This window comes from Chanodichthys erythropterus, chromosome 11, assembly GCF_024489055.1.
Source record: "Chanodichthys erythropterus isolate Z2021 chromosome 11, ASM2448905v1, whole genome shotgun sequence".
In the NCBI taxonomy this organism is placed as follows: domain Eukaryota; kingdom Metazoa; phylum Chordata; class Actinopteri; order Cypriniformes; family Xenocyprididae; genus Chanodichthys; species Chanodichthys erythropterus.
In genome coordinates this window covers 35,503,205-35,525,575 of record NC_090231.1, presented here as the reverse complement: position 1 = coordinate 35,525,575, position 22,371 = coordinate 35,503,205, and the positions used below count along the sequence as shown (strand labels likewise).

Below are 22,371 nucleotides of genomic sequence, written 5' to 3'. Positions count from 1 at the left end.
CGTTTAGGAAACTCCGCGCCGCGGCGTGGCGCTACCGTTCCTCAATTTGATAGTCATTGAGGGAAAACCGCCAAAGGAGAAAAAAACGAGTGAAAAGGAAGAAAGAAAGGCTACAGCGCAGGTTGTTGTTGTCACTGGCTGACTCGTGTTTTTGCGTGTCTGCCATCTGAAATCTCTCTGTGGTTACACAGCAGACGTGTCTTTACCGAAATGGATCCGAGCACGACCATTCTGCGGGTGAAGAGGAAGAGAGGAACTGATCCAGCGGACGCGCTGCTGCTGGCCTGTAAGCGGATCCGTCCGGAGGCCACGGCTGCTCAACCCAGCGATGAAAGTGAACCAGAACCACAGGAGCCCAAGATAGAGAACTCTGTGTTCAAACTAGTAGCCACCGTGGTGTCACAGGTAATGCTGTGCCGTCAGCTGTCAGGAGAAACGAGCTCTAGTGGTCTGTGAGATTGGATTGTTTTTATTTATTTATTTATTTATTTATTTATTTTTCGTTTTTTTAACTTCAGACTAAGTCAATGTACAGTCAAAACTACAATAATACATACTCATAGAAAAACAGACAGCCAGGGAGGAGGCTAAAAATTATATATATTAAAGGACTCACAGACAGAATTGCTTTCTTATTATGTGAATGAAAAATAGTCTTGATATACATTTGCATTTCTTTTTCAAGAACCAAAAACCAAGGTTGGGTTTTACTGTACTTACTTTTATGTATGTGAAATTCAGGAAAAAAAAAAAAAAAAAATTATAATTAGGGCTGCAACTAACGATTATTTTGATAATTGTTTTGATTAATCGGATAAAAATCTTAATTTTATTTATTTTTATTTGTATTTGACAAAAAACACACTATTGCATATTCTGCCCAATGTACTTCAAACAAATGTGCCAATTGAATGCTATGAAAACATACAGTGCTTAATTTATTAGACTACCTGTCATAATAAAGAGAGAACAAATATTTTAGGATTCTGTCAAAAACTTGTTTAAAGCTAAAAACGGTATTGCCTTTTTTTTAGGAAAATATCAAACTGAAACAACTAAATAGTTTCTAAATCATATTCACACATAATATCCAAATAAAACTTTATGGTCTCTGTTGTTATTGACTGTAATTGGGCATCTGGAAAAAAAACAACTATGAAGTGATTTACTTTTTCGTGCCTTTCTTGTAAAATAGTAAAATAAAAAATCAATGGATAACAACAATAAATATATTGTAGCTTTAGAAATACTGCTATAACTAAAGAGCTTACACATTAACAGAAACATAAAAAAAATTATTTTAGTAATCACAAATACTGATTTTTATGCTGCCCTGACCTGTGGCACAAACCGTAGTATCAGTTGTCTAATAACTTTAGCACTGTATGTAGTGAATATAGTTTAAATCTCTACTCTACATTACAAATGAAGATAGTAATAAAGATAATAAAGAAAAACACAAACTCAGTGTTAACCATCAAGATAAATGTTTTGCAGGAACACACACATTCACTCTAGACACAATCACCTCTTACTGTCATTTCTTTATCCTGTAAATAAAAAACGTCTTACATTTATATTCAATTACATGCTGTTATCCCTTTACAGTTAATACTATCATGTAATGATAAATACTTGAATGACATGTTGATTTTTAAATCTAAATTTAACTTTAAAAAACAGATATTTCTGCAAAATGAATATTTTTGCGCTGAATATTAATGGTCTCCCTCTACTGAGTTCGTGCCTATTTTTAGATGCATTTTGGTCCATAGAAATGCATTATTCAGAGCTGTAATTTGACGCGACTGGCGGAAGTCTTCCGCACACGGTGGGCGGAGCCAACTAAACGATAATGAGAATCGTTGTTGATGATTTTCATTATCGATTTGTTATCGAATAGTTGTTGCAGCCCTATTTATAATATTCTTTTATTTGGGGGGATATTAGTAAAACCAAAACATTTTCTAAACGCAAAGAAAATGTGGGGTCAATGTTATCAATAATAAATCTAGACAAATTTTCCAAAATTTTCTTACATGAGCGCAATGCCAGAACAAATGAAACAAAGTTTCAGCCAATATATTGCAAAAAGAACATTTCAAATCAAGATCCTTTTCCAAAACAAGACAATTATTTACTTTATTTACCAATAAATATTTGTTTTGTAAAGTCCATGATGGTAGTTGAACAAACTCAGGGTTATAGGATTAGTTTCGAGTTGACAAAACCAAACCACTCCAATCCGGCTTTGTTGGTACCATGATGCTGATCATCAACTTTCCCTGTCAACTCAGGCTTTGATCCTGAGTTTGTGGAGCACGTGCACATGAATTTGTGACATCAGTGGCAAACAGCCAATCACATGCCTTGCAACAGAGAGAAACAACGATTCACTTCTCGCGAGAGAGCCAGCTCGATTCAAAACTGTTTTGCTGAAGATTAAGAGATTGAAGAAAATTAAAAATTTAAATGGATTTACACTGATAAAAAAATATTTATCCATGAAAGAGAGCAAGAAAATTTTTCTTATTTGTCCCATCAGTGATAATACAGTAGTCAACATTTGAAGTGGATCAAAAAAGTTAATCAAAGTTGTCCTAAAATGTACTAAAGGACAACTTTGATGAAAGGTTTTGATCCACTTCAAATGTTGACTACTGTACATAGCGATAGAGACTCAAACATGTAAGGTCACATGTAGTTATTTTTAAAGAGTTATCTATTGATTCTACAACTTATTTGTATTACATATGATCTGTATATATTAATATTAATTTAAACTAAATGCTTAATAACTGTTAAACTAAAATTGCTTGTGAGTAATGGTGTAATAATATAGATCATATAATAATTATATGTATCATAAAATAATTCTAATAATCATTAAAGACAGACAATTTCATCGTTAAATATTTGTTTTTACTAATATAGTGACCTTCAGTTTGGACGCAGAGAAACCGGGGGAGGGACTTTATTGCATTGGATTTGTCAGTGTCACTTTGCTCAAATCTAATTGGTCCAATTTCGTTTTGAGATCTCTTACCCAGAACATAACCTGCCCCGGAGCAGGTTAGCTGTGGAGTGTAAGTTACTATGGTGATGAACACCACTAAAAGCCAAGGCACTATCATGGTACCTGAAACCCAGGATTGCCGCAAACAAATCTGAAACTTACCAGGCTAGCCAGCTAATCTGGCTTCATGGTACAGGCCCCTGATGGCTTTCCATAGTAAACCTTCCACCAGTCTATTCCAATAAAGAATACAGTTAGGCCTGGTGACAATGTTTTGCCCCCAGTCTTAAATGTTAATAAAACTATTTGTTCACTTTAAAAAAAAAAAAGACAAAGTTTCCCAAATGCAGTATCAAATAAATCAAATGAAGAGGAGTCAATGATTTTTTTCTACAGTTGTGTTTTTACCTTGTTTGTTACATTTGAGGTTTGTGCAGATGCTCTTTAATGTTCTCCTGAAGGTGTTTGTACAGTATCATTTCTGTTTCCATAATTTAAAAAATGAACATGTAAAAATTAGGCAACAGTTAAATGACACGTGTTTATGCTTTATCCATTGTATACCATGGATGGATCTATTAATGATTACACGGATGGATGGATTGCTAGATAAATATTAAATTAAGCCTAAATGCCTAGACTTCTGATACAAATGTTTGCTGTGGTTAAGTCTGTATAATCATCATTCTTGTCTGTTTCATTATCTTTGGCTATCATAGTCTAATATATCAATTCATTTTATAGGATGCTCCTGTACAGCCACATGTCCGTGAGGCTCTGGCACGTCCACGTCTGGCCCATCATGCCTTGCGGCCATCACAAGGAAGCAGTCAGAGGATCATCGGTGATCTGCGCAATGTCAAATGGAGCACCAGGCGAGAGGAACGGTACCGTATCCTGTCCAGCCACCGGGCCGGGCTGCCAACAGAGCCTACACCCGCAAGAGGAGGAGAGGAGAACGATGGCAGCCAAACAGAGAACCGTGATGACCTGTCTTTGGGAGAAGTGCAAGTGTTTGATATTGTGCATGAGGATGATGATGTCAAGGTGCCTGGCAAGGTAAAGCTAAAACATAAGTTTCTGTCAATAGAAAAAAAATGTACAAAATCACAAACAAATGTAGTTCAAGAAACTCGATATATTCTTTTATTCATATTAGAAATTTGAACACACCTGCTTGTTTGTGATATTGCTATTTTTAACATTTTAAAAAGTAAAATAATTAATGTTAAAGGTTATTAATTTTATTATTAAAAAACAACTTGAGTATTACTAGTATCCATCATTTTCTCAGCCAATATCATGCAAATAATACTTTTTAAACCTCATTGAATGTACGTTTTGGCCATGTTTTCTTTTGCCATCCATTTCTTTTAACTCGAAGCTTTCAGAACTTTTATCAATTTAGTTTGTGAAGAAATATGTATGCACAATTTACACCGGTCTACAAACGTAATTAAGCTTAAGCGTATGGCTTTTTATCCCCTTACTAAAATGACAAAAAATTAAAATATTCTTTTTCCTCAGACTGTTGTGTCTGACCCGGAGACAATCCTGTGTAACTCTGTGAAGATGATTCGTGAGAAGCTGAGTGTGTCGGGAGATGGACTCGGTACTGAACATCGAGAGAAAGAAGACGATTACGTGTACGACTTGTACTACCAAGAGACGGCCGCACCAGGCTGGATCCAAGACATTCTGTCTGTCAGACCCTACACACAAGAGGGAGAGCTGGTTCGTTGCAGTGTTACTTTAGTATTATCTATATACTACCAGAGTTTTTATTTATATTTTGAATTAACTTTTATTTTTATATTCTCAATTTTAGTTTACATTTTTTGTCTAATATTGCTATTTAGCTTTTCAATTTATTAATAGTTTTATTTTAAAAAATAACCCTGGTTCTGTACACAAACACTAACTTTTTTTTTTTCCCCTGTCTATAAATGCACAGGTCCCTGATGAAGTGGCCTGGGAGGAAGAGGTGTATGAAGATGAAGATGATGAGAACGCTGAAACCAACTGGAGAAATGACTACCCAGAAGAGAGCAGTGAGGGTGACAGTGATGGAGAGGAGCGATATGGAGGTCATACACCTAAGCTATTATATTTGCTTTATTTCTAAATGTTTTTAAAGGCTCATCTAGTCCTAGATATGATATATTAAAAAAAGCTTAAAATAAAGGCTTAGTTCACCCAAAAATGAAATTTCTGTCATTAATTACTCACTCTCATGTCGTTCCAAACCAGTAAGACAGTCGTTCATCCTCAGAACACAAAAGATATTTTTGATGAAATTCGAAAGCTTTCTGATCCCCAAGAGAAAGCAGCGTAATTACTACATTCAAGGTCCAGAAAAGTAGTAAAGACATTGTTAAAATAGTCAACATGACCTTAATGTTATGAAGCGTCGAGAATACTTTGTGCGCAAAAATAAAACAAATAATGACTTTATTCAACAATTTCTTCTCTTCCTGTCAGTCTCCTACGCTGTTTACGTTGTAGACACAGTGCAGCGCTTCCTGGTGGAAGCATGAACCACTGTAGTAACATTTAACAATGTCTTGAATGTGGTAATTATGTTGCTTTCTCTTGGGAATCAGAAACCTCTCGAATTTCCGAAGATGAAAGAAGGTCTTACGGGTGACAATTTCATTTTTGGGTGAACTAACCCTTTACAGTTGTAATTGACTTCAATTGTTTTATCAAATGGCATATCATAATATATTGAATGTAATTTTTGATCCAGGTTGCTGGAGTGAAGAGCACTCGTACAGCAGGAGGAGCTGGGAATGCTACCGGCAGGAAATGATGGGGGAGTTGGAGAATGACAAAGATGAGGATGATGATGAGGAGGAGCGAGAGTATAATGATTCCGACTGAGAGCCTCCGTGTGTTAAAAGCATGAGAGAGGCCATTTTTACTGACGTGTGTTGAGTGAAGCTGTATGTTCTTTTGTCAAAAGTGAATGTATGTGGTAGCCCATGTGCGTATACTTGTGTGGGTTGCTTTGACTTGCGCGTTAGTGAGACGAGTGATTTACTATTTGCAATATTTGGCGATTGTTTGATGTGAAGATAGTATGGGGAGAAAATGGTGATATTTTGAGTTTGTAAGTGTGGGGTGCTTTGTGTTGTCAGTTATGTGTGTAGTGTTTGTATGTTCCCCGTATCCAAAGGGGTTAAAAACAAAATACCTGTAAATATGTAGATGTGTATAAAAAAAAAAATAAAGACATCAGAACTAAACTGAAAATGAATCATTTAATTTATTCAAACAGGTTGTCTGGTAGAAATTCTTTTATTGATATTCTTTGCAATAAATTAATAGAAACACTTGTGCATAAAGGCAAATAACAAATCTAGGGTGAAAGCTGTTCAGTGTTTCATGCTACAAGGTAAACATATCAGAATGACCTGTTTACATCACTTCTGGGAAGACATTTTCACCAGTAAAAAAAACATTTATTGCTTGTTGGGCGGATGGACCTTTAAAGTTGATTTTACAGAAACTGAATTAATTAACATTCTCCATGACACTTAGTATTGTATATGTAGAATATGAATTCATTGAAACAATGTTTTTAGTTTAAATCTGGAATACCATTTGAAATTAACAGAATTTCATAATAAAGATCCATACTTAGAACAGATGCATTTAAAGAACTTTTCTAGAGCGAGTCGACAAATGTTACCAGCACATCTGATATACTCTTCGTCTTTATTCTTACCTAGCTTCTTCCACAAGTGAACATGTGATGTTTCATTACATGTATAGCAGCAGATTTGACTGTGTACAATCACCTTCCCCCTAAAAGCCAGTTAAGGCATGTGGGCAATTATACAGGACTGACCTCTGGCCAACACCGAAAACACTCCAAATACTATAAAAGAACTGATACACGTGTGAAAGTAAATCACGATGAGGAAGATGAGAATACAATCAAACCCATAAAAAAGGTGTATAAATTAATTGACAAATTGTAAAATCTAGATTCTAAAACAAAGGCATGTTAGTTAAAAAAAAAATGCGAAAAATGTTACATATCTAATTCTTGGCCATGTTCATAATGGCACATACAAACCACTGTATCCTGTTCATGTTCTCATTTCACTGAGAGGAGTACAAATGGTGCTTCCATCGTAGGCCCGCTGATACCATTATGAACCAAAACTTCCATTTTCATGCCATAAAGTTCAGAAAGTCGCATTTCTAATACCTCAGTGCACCGTGACCTTAACAGACACCTTATAATAAAGAAAAAGAAGAATCCAACGCAGTGACATTAGGAGTGCATCTGTGTCTTTAAAAGTGTGGAAGATCTTTTTCCTTTATCTCCAGATACTGGTTTCCTCTTCCTGAACCAGTGGGTTTGTGGGTCAGAGGGGTGCAAGTGTTCTAATCAACAGTGTCCATCTCGGTGAGAACACAAAAGCAGGTGAACTGGGTGAAACGGGTGATGGCATCTGTATAAGGGAGACAAAATGTTACAAGTACCTATGAAATCAAAATCGACAAAATTATAAATTATTTATCCGTGGACATCATTATTTTTTTAATTTATATGCCCTCATATTCTTCACCCCTCATGTTACGGTGAAGGTCAATTTGACCCATTTTGAGTTGTCGGAAATACCGGTTAACCTTTTTTTTTCTTGACATTTTATGACTTTTTCAACATGCTGATGTGTTCTAACATATACACACATAATTTCTGTTACATTTGTGATGTTTGTGGGTCAATTTGACCCACATATTTTAATGTTCTAAGACAACTGTACAGACCCAAAATAATAAGATTTTTTGTTATATTTTTGTTATGTTGGTATTTAACTACCCTGGTGAAGGTAAAAAGGAGCTTTTTCCCCCACTTATTTCAATACTGAAAAATATTTTGTCAGCCACAAATGGTAAAAATTAGGTGACATTTTATGACTTTTTCAACACGCTGATGTGGTCTGACATATACACGTAATTTCTGTTAGTTTATGATGTTTGTCGGTCAATTTGACCAACATATTTTAACGTTCTAAGGCAGGGGTGTCCAAACCTGCTCCTGGAGGGCCGCTGTGCTGCAAAATTTAGCTCCAATCCCAATTAAACACACCTGAACCAGCTAATCAAGGTCTTACTAGTAGGCATACTAGAAACTTCCAGGCAAGTTTGTTGAGGCAAGTTGGAGCTAAGATCTACAGGGCAGGGCCAAGTTTGGACACCCCCGTTACATGTGTATCAATTTGAACTGTACTGCAGAAAGACTGGTATCATATTGACTTAGTACCAATTTAAGGTACTGGTAGGCTACTTTTGACTATGTTTTGACGAACAGTGGTGTCGATTTAAAGATGCACCACTCTTGCAATGGTCTCTTGCTACAGATTCTCACTGAGGGCTAAGCACTCCTGATGATGAAAGTTTTAGTGCTGAAGGCTGTGGTACTTACTTAGTAGTTTAGTGATGATGGGTGGGCGTTTAGACTCTGGAAGATAGATACCCAAAAAGTAAACAGGAACTCCAGAGAGGGCAATAGCAATTCCAATGAGTGAGTTGAGTGTGTCAGAATAAAGTGGCACAGCCACCAGGAACACAACACACATGCAGAAGATAATGGGATACAGCAGACTCAACTGATCGAACACGGACATGAAAGAGAAGAGAGGAAAACAACATTTTAAATTCACATTTTAAGGTGGAAACTATCTAGAAAGGGAAAGACAAAAGCTTGTCCTATAGGGTTAGTTCACCCAAAAATGAAAAATCCTGTCATTTATTACTCACTTTCATGTCGTTCCACACCCGTAAGACCTTCGTTCATCTTCAGAACTCAAATTAAGATATTTTTGATGAAACCTGAGAGCTTTCTGATCTCCCATAGAAAGCAACACAATAGGCCAATTTCACACTTCCGGGTTTTTGGCTTCCGGAATGATCCACGCAGTGTAAAAGCTTTTCCGGTTACAGTGATAGATAGCCTCGATCAGAACCAGCTCGGGAATCAAAGTCGTTTTACGAATTAAATGTCATGAAAATGTTTGAACGTTCTTGGTGAATTATTGGTGAGACTACAGAGCTCTCATTAAGAGCTAAATTTAATAAATAATTTTAAGTGATGGCGGTTAAACTGGTAATGTGGTGTTGGAAATTAATTAGGTCTTAGTTTAATCATTTTAATCGATCAGGATTAGTTATAACATGCTTGAATGTGGGATGATGCCATATGAGATTACATGCTATATATAAATATATATATATATATATTTAAAATATATTAAACTCACGACAATATTATGTATGTCGATTTTATATCCCCCATTAAAGTATATATTGGGAGTTTTTTTTTATTATTATTAATAAATTATATAAATAATGTTCGTTGTACGTAATACGATCGGGGAAATTGCTGAATGAGTAGCTGCGTAGCCTTTACTGTATGACAGCTGGTAATATAATAATCCACCTGCCGGTAAATTCAACGGTCTTAGCGGCCGTACAAGCTACAAACCAGTAGAAAATAATTTCTTTGTAGATTATACAAAAGCGACTTGGAAAACAGACAAAACAGAAAAGGTAAGAAGCGATATTTGCGAAAAGAGCATATCAATCTAATAGCCGTAGACGCATAGCGGAACTAACTTTACCCTGCGTCACGTGATTTCCGATTCTTGTGAAAAAGGCCTATTACCACTTTCAAGGCCCAGAAAGGTAGTTTAAAATAGTCTATGTGACTACATGTGGTGGGACCCCATTGACTTCCATAGTACGTTTTTTTTTTCCCATTCTATGGAAGTCAGTGGGGTCCATCAACTGTTTGGTTACCCATATTATTCAAAATATCTTCTTTTATGTTCAGCAGAAGAAAGACATTCATACAGGTTTGGAACAACTTGAGGGTGAGTAAGTGATGACAGAATTTTCATTTTTGGGTGAACTATCCCTTTAATGCTAAACAAACTAACCCCAAAAGTTTGAATATATAGTGTATATAATAGAAGCTATAGCCGTTTGTAACAGGTTTTTGTGTGCACAGTGACAGATCACACACTTCTTCACATTATTGTTACGTTATAAAGTAGCAAAAAAATTTTATTCCATCTGTACAGTCTCTACTGCCTCACCTTCAGTGGTCGGGGCCTGTCTGGCTCCTTCCAGCGAAGGTAGATCTGCCCGGCGATGGAAAGGCCAACGAAAAACCAGTAACTGAAGCTATAATAGTTAATCAGCTGGAAAACATCCTCCACTGTAAGATAGATCAGAGCCATGGCACACTGCAGACACAAAGCACAACCTTAGTTACTTGGTCCACTAGGTGGAGACAGAAAACACCAAATATCCCAGACTGTGAGATTCTACAGTTACACTTATAATTGATGAAGAACTAAATGTAGTATATAATCGAAAGTTTGAAAACATATAAAATATATAATTTTTAATACTTCAGAAAAAGTCACTCTGATAAAGGAGAATGTTAAGATGCATTAGGCGTTAAAAAGTGTAACTGAAATGTACTTGCATTAAATAGCAGTGCAGGAACTGGTGTGAATCTCTGCACATGAATCATGGATAAAGCATCTGGAAGATGACCTTCTCGAGCTCCCACAAAGAACAACCTGCAGCAGCAAATGACTCACTGTTTACTGAAATGTATCTCAAAAGCACCTAAGAAGGGTTATTACAGTTAACCTAAACTAAAACCACAAAAAAACATTTTCGTTACTTAAAGGATTAGTTCACTTCAGAATTAAAATGTCCTGATAATTTACTCATCCCCATGTCATCCAAGATGTTTATGTCTTTCTTTCTGCAGTTGAAAATAAATAATGTTTTTTGAGGAAAACATTCTAGGTTCTTTCTCTATAATGGACTTCAGTGGGGTACAACGGGTTGAAGGTCCAAATTGCAGTTTCAAAGCAGTTTCAAAAGGCTCTACATGATCCCAGCTGAGGAATAAGGGTCTTATCTAGCGAAACTAAAATAAATAAATAAAAACATTTTTAAAAAAAGTAAAAATGATGCACTTTTTAAGCACAAATGCTCGTCTTACACTGCTATACGCCACGCACAACGTAATCATGTTGGAAAGGTCACCATGTAGGCTAGGCTGTGATGTAGGCAGTGTACCCCGGTAGGGTGAAAAACTAATTTTCTCCTCCAACTTCAAAATCATCCAACATCTATGTTTTACCTTTTTTTTGTAAGGCCGTTTGATTTAGTCTTTGCACGTTCACTTTGTAAACACTTGCCCAGTACTTCAGTCTAAGTCACGCATGACCTTTCCAACGTGATTACGTAATGCGTGGCACATCGCAGAGCAGTGCAAGATGAGCATTTGTGGTTAAAAAGTATATCATTCTTAATGTTTTTAGAAAACAACCAATCGTTTTGCTGGACAAGACCCTTATTCCTCGGCTAGGATTGTGTAGAGTCCTTTGAAGCTGCATTGAAACTGCAGTTTGGACCTTCAACCTGTTGGTAGCTGTTGAAGTCTACTATATGGAGAAAAATCCTAGAATGTTTTCCTCAAAAACTTTGCCTTTCTTTCTTCAGTCAAAAAGAAAATAAAGGGTTAATTCACTCAAAAATTAAAATTCTGTCATTTATTACTCACCCTCATACCGTTCCACACCCGTAAGACCTTCATTAATCTTAGGAACACAAATTAAGATATTTTAGTTCAAATCCGATGGCTCCGTGAGGCCTTCATAGGGAGTAATGTCACTTCCTCTGTCAAGATCCATATAGGTACTAAAAAAACATCTAAATCAGTTCATGTGAGTACAGTGGGTCAATATTAATATTATAAAGCGACGAGAATATTTTTGGTGCGGCAAAAAGAACAAAATAACGACTTATTTAGTGATGGCCGAATTCAAAACACTGTTTCAGGAAGATTCGGAGCGTTATGAATCAGTGTATCGAATCTGCAGTTCGGAGCGCCAAAGTCACGTGATTTCAGCCGTTTGGCGGGTTTGAACCGCAATCCGATTCATGATTCGATACACTGATTCATAACGCTCCGATACTTCCTGAAGCAGTGTTTTGAAATCGGTCATCACTAAATAAGTCGTTATTTTGTTCTTTTTGGCACACCAAAAATATTCTCGTCGGTATATAATATTAATATTGAGCCACTGTACTCACATGAACTGATTTAAATGTTTTTAGTGCCTTTATGGATCTTGACAGAGGAAGTGACATTACTCCCTATGGAGGCCTCACGGAGCCATTCGATTTGAACTAAAATATCTTAATTTGTGTTCCGAAGATTAACGAAGGTCTTACGGGTGTGGAACGGCATGAGGGTGAGTAATAAATGACAGAATTTTCATTTTTGGGTGAACTAACCCTTTAACATTTTGGATGACTTGGGGGTGAGTAAATTATCAGGAAATTTGAATTCTGAAGTGAACTAATCCTTTAAAATAAACGTGAACTGAATGTTATTTTTTTTTAATTTAGATTAACATGATGTACTAAAATAACAAACTAAAATAAAAACTAAAAACTATATAGACTAAAAATAAAAAAAACACCACTAAAATACACTAAAAATATTAAAATTAATAATTCAACATATTAATAAAATCTATAATGGAATCTAACAGTGATACTAAAATTAATCAAAGTGCTGAGATATCAAGCCAACTATGCAAACCAAATGCATAATTGCACAAAAAAAAAAAAAAAAAACATCAGACAAAAGAAACAAAGCATTAAGATTGTACGAAAATTACCTTCATACTCATATGCTTGCACATTGTTGACCAAAAAGCAAAATCAACTGTATTTGAAGATTTCATGCTAAGATATCATAAATGAAACACGAATGAACAAGTGCTATAACGATTAACAGGAGAATGGGTTCTCAAAGCATCTGAATTCCCATCAGCACTGCATTTACTTAACACTCCCAAAATGTCTCTCAACACTTCTCAGATCCCATTATCTTACACATGGAATAGTGGTAGGCATCCCACACAGTCATTACCAGAAAGCAGCTCCAGATGTTGTGAGCAATAGAGTAGCTCCCTATAAAAACCACAGGAGCTGAACTAAGCTTTGTTCCTCCTCCTGGAGGTTAACACCAGTCATTAAGAATAAACTTGAAGAACAAAGCAGGTTCAAGTGGAATAATAAAACCATAAAGCCAGTGCAATTGTACAGGTCCACAACACACTCTTTAGACTACGAAAATAAAAAGGACTTAAGTTATATTCTTCATGATGGTATGTAGAATCAAGCTTTAAACTGACCTAGATGCAGCAATGATGGAAGCATTAAGACCTCCATAACAAGATAAAGCAACCGCAATGGGGATGGTCCAACTCATCACTCCCAGGGTGCGGTCTGCAAACGTCTGTGGGACAATTAGGAAATATTAGCTGTTAGATTACAGACTCTACAAACATTATGACAAGACAGAGGTCTATGAACTCACCACAGCGACAGCATCACTGGCGAGGATGGCACTCATGTCGAGCACAGCGTAGTAGGCCACGTTTGTGAGGATGTAGATGATCGTAACGATGGGCATGGAGATTGCAATGGAGAGAGGAAGGTTCCTGAGACAGCCATGAACGATGTTAGCTATCTTATCAGTGCCTATTTTTACATGCCGTATCTTCAACTAAGGGGCAAATTTGTCTCAAAAAAGTACCTTTCAGGGTTCTTAATCTCTTCTGTGACAAAATTAAGAGTGTCCCAGCCTGAGTATGAGAAAAGAGCCGAGTACAATGCCAAAGCGATATCTCCTGGGTCACGAGACGAGCCTTGGAAAGAATCCTCGAAGTTCATTGTGAAACCTGTGTGAGAAAAATACTAAAACGTTTAGCGGCTCTTCAAAATTAACATGTATGTGAATGTTCTATTGCGGTTTTGCTCTTTTGTGTTATGTGTAAGCAATAAGATACTAGAGGCTATGCTGTATCATGAATAAGTCACGGCTGAAGGGCGTTATTAGGCACGAAGCGGAGTGCCTGGAACCCCTTCAGCCATGACTTATTCACGATACAGCACTAGCCTTAAGTACCTTATTGCTTTTATAAAACAGTTACCACACAATACAGATATTAAAGCCAAAAATATGTATCAATGCAATTTTCATGAAGTTTCACTAAAAGCCTTCCTTCCGCCGGAAAAAATGGTCCCTGACTGTGAACAGCAACAAAAGTTACATTATTACGCCATTAGATGGCGGTACAGACTGTCTATGAGTGTGTCAGTCAGTAGCGAAGACTTTTACATTGAAAAGACTGAATTGTTGTGAACACGGAACAAGACGCAACTGACAAATGCTTTGACTAGAGCTGTCAGTCATGGGAAAACCCCGTAACTGTTAAAAGGACAGGATAATACATCAGACATTTAAACAGATTTTTTTTTATTATGAAAATAGGACCAACCTGAAGGAAAATGCTAAATCTGAATGCAGGTAATAAACTCGCTCACTCGATCTCTTTCTCACAATACTCTTCTACATAATACAGTAAGCTTCAATGAACAATATCATTTGAGAACAAACAGTTTACGTTGCTAAGAGTGGTTGCTAAGGGTGTTGTGTAGTGATACACAGAACCGTTGGGTGAAGCGATCATAGCTGTGTTTTATTGCGAATAAACACAGCTATTGACCAATCAGAATCAAGGACAGGAACTAACAGTTTTATAAGAATTTATATATCTAATAGGACTGGGACAATACATCAATTCTTGATACAATGAATCTGAAACAATCCTGATATTTTCTCTTTCGAATCGATTCTGAGCTTAGTTTTAAAGAGACAGTTCAACCAAAAATGAAAATTCTGTCATCATATACTCCCCCTCAAGATATTTGGAAGAATTGTTGTAACCAAGCAGATCTCATTGACTACCATAGTAGGAAAAAAAAAAATACTATGGTAGTCAATGGGGGGCGAGATCTGTTTGGTTACCAACATTCTTCCAAACATCTTCCTTTGTGTTCAGCAGAACAAAGAAATTTATACAGGTTTGGAACGACTTGAGGGTAAATGTATGTAAATGAGTAAATGATGACAGAATTTTCATTTTTGGGTGAACTATCCCTTTAACAGCAGATGGCGCTCTAGGCTAGTTTTTAACCGCACACTCAAATGCTCATGCAGAAGAGTACTGGACAGCGATCTTGTAATCGGCTGATTCATGTAAGTGGTTAAATATACTTGCACCTCGGCTCAGAATGCTTTTATGATGCAAGATTAATGTAAACAGCTCACTGCAAACACCCATGTAATTCGCTTAAACCTTTTCGAATTTTATGAATGATTATTTTAGGTTTAAAGCAGAACTAAGTAACTTTTTTTACCTTCATAAATAGATGGTTAATTGACTTGTAGTGGTGTGTTTGAGGTGTGCACTAACACCCTCTGGCACGTCTACGCCAGAAAACAGCACTTGCAAGTTGAGCTGCGCCGACCCGACACAATCTCGCCTCATGTTCACGTTCACGCGAGAGTGACAAAATGCTTTACGTTGATTCAAAAACAATGTCTATATTATGACTTTATAAGACAATTTCGAAAATTACCCACCTCCATCAAGATTTCTTGTACCGTATTTGCAAAACTACTGCGCTGGTGAGCGTTGTAATCGTTGTAGTCCAGAGCTGCGCTTGGAGTATTTATGACAGTGTGATTTACTGAAGGAACCTGTAGGGGGAGCTTCGCAAATCTTACTGAGCTCCGCTTTAAATGGTGTGTGTAGTGGAAATGTAAGCAAGCAGAGTACAAGTGTTTCTAAAGCACGTAGTGCCATCTGCTGTTAAAAAACTAACTTACAAAAAAAACTAACTTACAAAACATGCCCATCAGAATCGATTCGAAATAGAATCACGATAGCCTACATCGAAAAATATCAGAATCACTCTAGATTCTTTTATTAAGTTTTCTTTTATTAATAAATATTTGTTAAGTTTATGCTTTTGCTTTGTTTTGTTTTTATTTGCGTGTTTATATAACGATTTTAATCATTTTTGTAATTTTGACTTTACATTTTGTATGACTTTCAACATTATGTCCAGGAACTACTGATGAAAATAGCCTTTAGACGAACTCTGCCGTATTCAAAGTAATGTTTATTAGTGTCCACTGTCTCGGTTAAATAAATGAAAGAAATAAAATTAAACTAGCCAATAAGATAAAATTGAATTAATTTTAACTTTAAAAAGATGACTTTTTGAGTTCACAAAATATATATTTTTTAATTCATTCATACAATGGAACTGTTTGGTTACCAGCATTCTTCAAAATACATACAGGGTTGGACAATGGAGTAAATGACGACAGAATTTTACTTTCTACTATATTAAAAATAAATAAATAAATATATATATATATATATATATATATATATATATATATATATATATATATATATATATATATATATATATATATATATATATATATATATATATATTTATTTATTTTTAATATAGTAGAAAGTAAAATTCTGTCGTCATTTACTCCATTGTCCAACCCTGTATGTATTTTGAAGAATGCTGGTAACCAAACAGTTCCATTGTATGAATGAAAAAAAAAAAAAAAGACATGTCAAAATATCTTTCTGTTTGTTCTGCAAAAGAAAGAATGTCATACAGGTTTGTGGGACATGAGGGTAAAAAATAAAAAAAATAAAAATAAAGATGAAAAATTGGGTGAACTATCCCTTTAAGCGGATTCAAAACTCACAAGAGAGCAACATCTGGCTCAGACACAAACAAGTAAAATATTTGCAAAAACATCTTTTAAGATGGCTGATTGTGTAGAGTCAAGTACATTTTTTTTTTTTACCTTGGCACAGTTTCACTATCCCTGTGATAATAATGACAATGAGGGCCAGCACTTTGGCGTAAGTGAAGACATCCTGCACCCTGGTACCCCACTTGACATAAGCCGAATTTATAAAGGTCAGCAGGCCTGAAATATCATAAATAATAAGCATGTTAGCGTAAGAAAATGCAGTATATGTTGACATAATCACTCTGAAAAACAAATTGAATGCACACCGAATGACAGCAATGGTAACTCCCTAAAGAAAACTAATAGGACAGCAATTAACAAACCATTATTATACCTTGAATGGATTAGTGGGGATTAGTAAAAGTTTGGTGGTGTTCATGGCAACATTAATGTTTCATTCATTTAGAGTGGCATGTCTAATGAAGCTGCTGAAGGTATCCAAGTGAAACGGGTTTAAGAGGAGAAGCACCACAGAACCTGAAGAACAGGCTCCATGAACTCAAAAACAAGTTATACATTAACTGCCCCTTGACATTTTTAAAAATTATACCTCAATGGGTCTCAGCAGCTTATCAGATCTCAGGGTAAGAAAACAGAGAGAGGAAGAGATAACAGTAGAGTAAGAAAGACAATAAGAAAGTTAAACAAGGGTGCATAGCAACAGTTTGTACATGTTACTCACAGATACAGGCTGCAGCAATAAGTCGTGAAGCAGAATATGGCGGCTCGCAGGTGGGGAAGAGCGGCTGAACCAAGTAGTTGGCAAAGGTGATGGCGATAACAGCCTGACTCGTGGGTTCGATGATGAGCAGCGATGTCCACAGACGTATGAACGCTATGAAGCCTCCAAATGACTCCAGGATATAGGCGTAGCTGGCGCCAGATTTTGTGATTGTCGTGCCCAACTCGGCGTAACAGAGAGCACCTACCACTGAAAAGATGCCACCGATGGCCCAGATAACTAGAGACAGTCCGTAGGAGGCACTGTAGATGAGAACACCCTTTGGCGACACAAATATGCCAGAGCCAATCATGTTCCCCACGATGAGGCTGATGCCGTTCAGGAGAGAGATTTCCTTTTTGAGCTGCATGCTCTCTTTGGGATTTGAAAGGGTCACAGGACCCTCAGGCTGGCCGTTCAGCTTTTTGGATTCAGTCTCGTTCTCCATTCTGTTCCACAGACGTACGTGTTGGTGCTCAGAGACAAAAGTGGCCCTCGTCGGCCTTATCCAATCTGACAGAAAAGACAAACCAGAAAAACCAAAGTTATATTAGGAACAATAGCTTTGGGTAAAAATGACATTTCACCACATAATGGAAACTCTGTCATCATTTACTCCCCGTAATGTCATTCCAAACCTGCATGACTTTCTTTCTTCTGTGGAACACAAAAGAAGATATGCCGTGTGCAGAATTATTAGGCAAGTTGATTTTCTGATCATATTTTTTTTCCAAGCACATTTTACCACTTCCAAACCACACCAATCTTAATAACTACTATTAAGTTTGTATTTAATCATTTATAAGTGATATATAATTGTTCATGAAGGCTGGAAGTGAAAAACACCCTATATTCAGGTGTGCATAATTTTTTGGCAGGTTTTCTTTTACAGATACAACGAGCCAGAAAAATAGATTTAACTCAGAATGAAAAGTCAAATTATTAAATGCCCATGAGAAGGATGCAATACTAATGCAATACTAGAAATTGACCAAAAATGACCAAAACCATCTTTCGGAAAATTTTATTGGAAGTTTAATTAATTATTTTATTCTGACTCAAGTGCCATTTGTTCATATGGAGAGGGCGGGGTTTATGACCTGTATTGCATCCAGCCACCAGGGAGCGATCAATGAGCCCGCAGCTTCACTTTTCAGGACGTATGAGGCACACCCGGATGTAAACAACGATATTGTTGAATAAAGTCTTTATTTTTGTTTTGTTTTTGCGTACAAAAAGTATTGTCATCACTTCATAAAATTAAGGTTGAACCACTGCAGTCACGTCAACTTTAACAATGTCTTTAGTACCTTTCTGGACCTTGAAAGTGGTGGTTATAATGCTGTCTATTAAGGAGTCATATACATCTCGGATTTCATCAAAATATCTTAATTTGTTTTCTGAAGATGAACGAAGGTCTTACGGGTGTGGAACGACATGAGGGTGAGTAATTAATGACAGAATTTTTCATTTTTGGGTGAACTAACTCTTTAACTAAACGTTAAAATTTGAAATAAAGGTGAAACAAAATAAAATATAAATATTAATGACTTAAAATGGAAAATGTTGCCTTGACAACTATTGAAAATAAGTTTAAATAAATACTAATTAAAATTAAAAAATAAAAATGTTTATTTTATTTTTTTTAAATACTATAATAGTATAAACAAAATAAAACTAAAATAACACTGAAATGCGGTTCAGTATTGTTTTGGACTCCACTAACACTCATGTATGGATACAAAACAGTTCTCCAAAGAAATGTTCTTCAAAATATCTTCTTTTGTGTTCCACTGAAGAAAGAAAGTCACGCATGTTTTGAAGACATGGGGGTGAGGTTGGGGATCAATGCAATTAATTTCCCACATGTAATTAAAAAAGTCACATCCGGCCTCCAATGTCTAGGGATGGTGTGAAGTCAGTACAGGTCAGTGTGATAAGTATATTACATACGTGCAGAATGTGCTGTAGCTAATTGACGAAAAGAAAGCTAGTGTGAAGATTGCATCACTGGGATTACACAAACAAGAAACTATTTCTTCAGTCAAACGTTTCATAACCCATCTCCCAATCAGAAGCTGAACATTTAACATGTTTAATCATGAGTTCAATCAGGGTCTATATGGGTTTCTAAATGAGGGAAATCACACGTTTAGTCCTGACTTGCTGTTTGTTGACCCTCTATAAATGATTAAGCACAACATGTCCGCTTCTGTCAGGTCTCCTACTGTGGAGAGCTGATAGCACATTCCTCTGATTATTTGGCTTGAACCACTTACTTCAACTTTTATCCTTGTAAAACGGTCATTACATTACACTAAGTGTGTTTGAAAACCAGCTGTAAACACTTGCTTGTCTTTCAAACTGAGGGCATATCTTAATTAATATGCAATATGACGTGCAACTGATAAACAAGCACTGATTCAATTTTTCCCAAATTTTCCCCAGAGAGTTTTCCTTCCCTGAGGCTTGTTTCCCATCCTAGAAAATGTTTCCCAGAACTGAAAAATTCACAAACACATCTGCACTCATGACACATCAGTTACAGTGGTAAAGGGCAGTCCACTGTCGTTGCCTTGGAAACTCAATGACATCATTTTAGATTTGCCTTGAATGAGTCTAGATGCCTTGTTGTGGGAACATGTCTTGCTTTTGATTGATGCTCTTGATGTTTTCTTCTTAATGTGAGCTTATCTGTTTGATACAGACTTGCAAGCACAAGATAATAGGATTAACCCTCACAGGTAAATATTTAAACGGAAGTATAAATAATACATGTCTGAATAGTACGTGTTGTATATCCATCTTTCGGAAAATGTTTTGGAAAGACACATTTTCCATGTTGTATCAGCTGAATGATCAACACTCAGTAAACTGACTGTACAGTATGTCTATCCCTCACGGTCTCGCTGACATTCATGTATTATTAAATATTGCGAATAAGTTCCATCCCTGTTTTCAACTCACTCCATTTAAAGTTGTTTGTTATTCATTTTAAGTATTTTTTTAAAGTGGTACACATAATTACATTTCATTAACTCGCACTATTCTCAAGAAATTGCTGATTTTGGCAGCACATAAACAAAAGCTGGTTATAAAAATAAAAAACTTGGCACCCCGCGGTCAAAACAAGTTAATATTTGGCAACCCTCTTTGTTAGGACAAGACGCACATCAGTGTCGCGTCAAAGAAAAGGAAGGTCGGGCTCGGAACAAAATAACATCCACTACATGTCATCAGCTGACACACAAAATAAAGGAATAAAACAGCATAAGTTTCTTGAAACTGCATTACGACGAATTACAACACTTAAGCGTTGAGTTTATCCCCTCAAACATATCAGCTGTTCAAAAAAACGACTGTTTAAGCGCGTTTTAAACGCGTTGTAATGCGGTCTATACTATGTGTTAGATTTTAGAGTGATGGGCTTATTAATACAGCTCCTATAAATAAATTGGTCATAAAGAATATGTCATAGTGAATGACTTGAATAAAGCATTTTGTAATCGATTAGATGAGACGCGACATCCTGTTTTTCTAACGTAGAGCGCAACAGAATATGACACGACCACTGCGTCATTTTAACGCAGATATCCCCTCTCCTTTTTGCGTTGAACATACTGAAAACATTCAATGGAATCAAACAAACGAAATTAAAGCGGGGTCGTTATTTTTAGGTGATTTAACGTAACCTATTCAGTCCTTCTTATCCTTATTCTTTAATCGTAAAGTTAAAAACACAAACATGTTCTTACCTTATCGTGTCCTTTCTTTATCGTCTTTGTCTAACTGGTAACATTAGCAGAAACAGCAGCATCTTTAACTACAGGGTCCCCGAAACACCATGGGCAAGCTGCCAAATAAAGTCACGTGATACCGGTAAAATGTATGTCACGTGGATGTTTTTGCAAATCAGACAGATGAACCCGGTTTGTCAGCAATCCTATTCAGGTGCTGCCCTGCAGCCAAACGCGACCCATTGAAAGGTAATGTTCTCTTTCATTGTTTGGTCACAATTTTCTAAAGCGATAGGCCTATAGCTTTTTGTATTCAATATTTATATTTAGAGCTCTTCAAAGAAGTGAGTTGTGCTCACCAAGGCTGTATTTATTTGGTCAAAAACACGGTAACAACAGTAATATTGTGAAATATTATTGAAAATGAAATGGTTTCTATTTGAATATATTTTAAAATGTAATTTATTCCTGTGATGGCAAAGGTGAATTTTCAGCATCATTACTCCAGTCTTCGGAAATCAGTCTAATATGCTGATTTAGTGCTCCAGTAACATTTCATATTGTCAATGTTGAAAACAGCTGCTCAATATTTTTGTGGAAACCGTGATGCATTTTCTTTTCTTTCATTTATATGAAATATAAATCTTTTAACATTTTTAAATACCTTAACTGTCACTTTTAATCAATTAAATGCTTCCTTGCTGATTTCTTGGGGGAAAAAACAATTAAATGGTATAGTAGTGTATGTATAAGTTATACATGAATGAGTTTTTTAGGTCCTGTGAATTGTTACCATTTCTTTTAATCACATTTTACCTTCATTACTTCATTTTAAACATCCCTGTGGTGTGGTGTGACAAAATAATGTTGTACTTAGCAATGCAAAAACTCTATGTATGAGCATGTAGCTTTATAATAATAATATTTTTTTTAAAAATCCCACAACACTGTTGAAGCACGCTGAAATATCATTTCAAAGACATTTCACATCTCACATTGCAATGTGACTAAAGGCCCCTATAGCAAGGTCCATTCATGCCCTTTAGTGTAACGAACATCCATGCAATTAGACAGTCTGTGAGGAGGTATGTGGTATGTTATTGACCTGAGTAATACTGAGTAATAACCGTTCTCCTAGAAG

The 22,371-nt window shown here is 36.1% G+C and overlaps 2 protein-coding genes across 2 annotated transcripts; one reads left to right on the top strand and one right to left on the bottom strand.

Moving 5' to 3' along the window:
• Positions 1-69: 69 nt before the first annotated feature.
• Positions 70-6,259, top strand: slc7a6os (solute carrier family 7 member 6 opposite strand). Its single transcript, XM_067400863.1, has 5 exons — positions 70-405; positions 3,761-4,075; positions 4,544-4,750; positions 4,971-5,103; positions 5,766-6,259. Exons 1-5 carry the CDS (start codon positions 211-213, stop codon positions 5,897-5,899), a joined length of 984 nt encoding a protein of 327 aa, XP_067256964.1. The 5' UTR covers positions 70-210; the 3' UTR covers positions 5,900-6,259.
• A 322-nt stretch (positions 6,260-6,581) lies between these two features.
• slc7a6 (solute carrier family 7 member 6) lies at positions 6,582-21,366 on the bottom strand. Its single transcript, XM_067399595.1, has 10 exons — positions 21,249-21,366; positions 17,455-18,006; positions 16,824-16,949; positions 13,671-13,815; positions 13,452-13,575; positions 13,267-13,370; positions 10,527-10,623; positions 10,132-10,281; positions 8,460-8,643; positions 6,582-7,482 (listed from the first exon to the last, which is right to left on the bottom strand). Exons 2-10 carry the CDS (start codon positions 17,939-17,941, stop codon positions 7,415-7,417), a joined length of 1,485 nt encoding a protein of 494 aa, XP_067255696.1. The 5' UTR covers positions 17,942-18,006; positions 21,249-21,366; the 3' UTR covers positions 6,582-7,414.
• Positions 21,367-22,371: the final 1,005 nt, after the last annotated feature.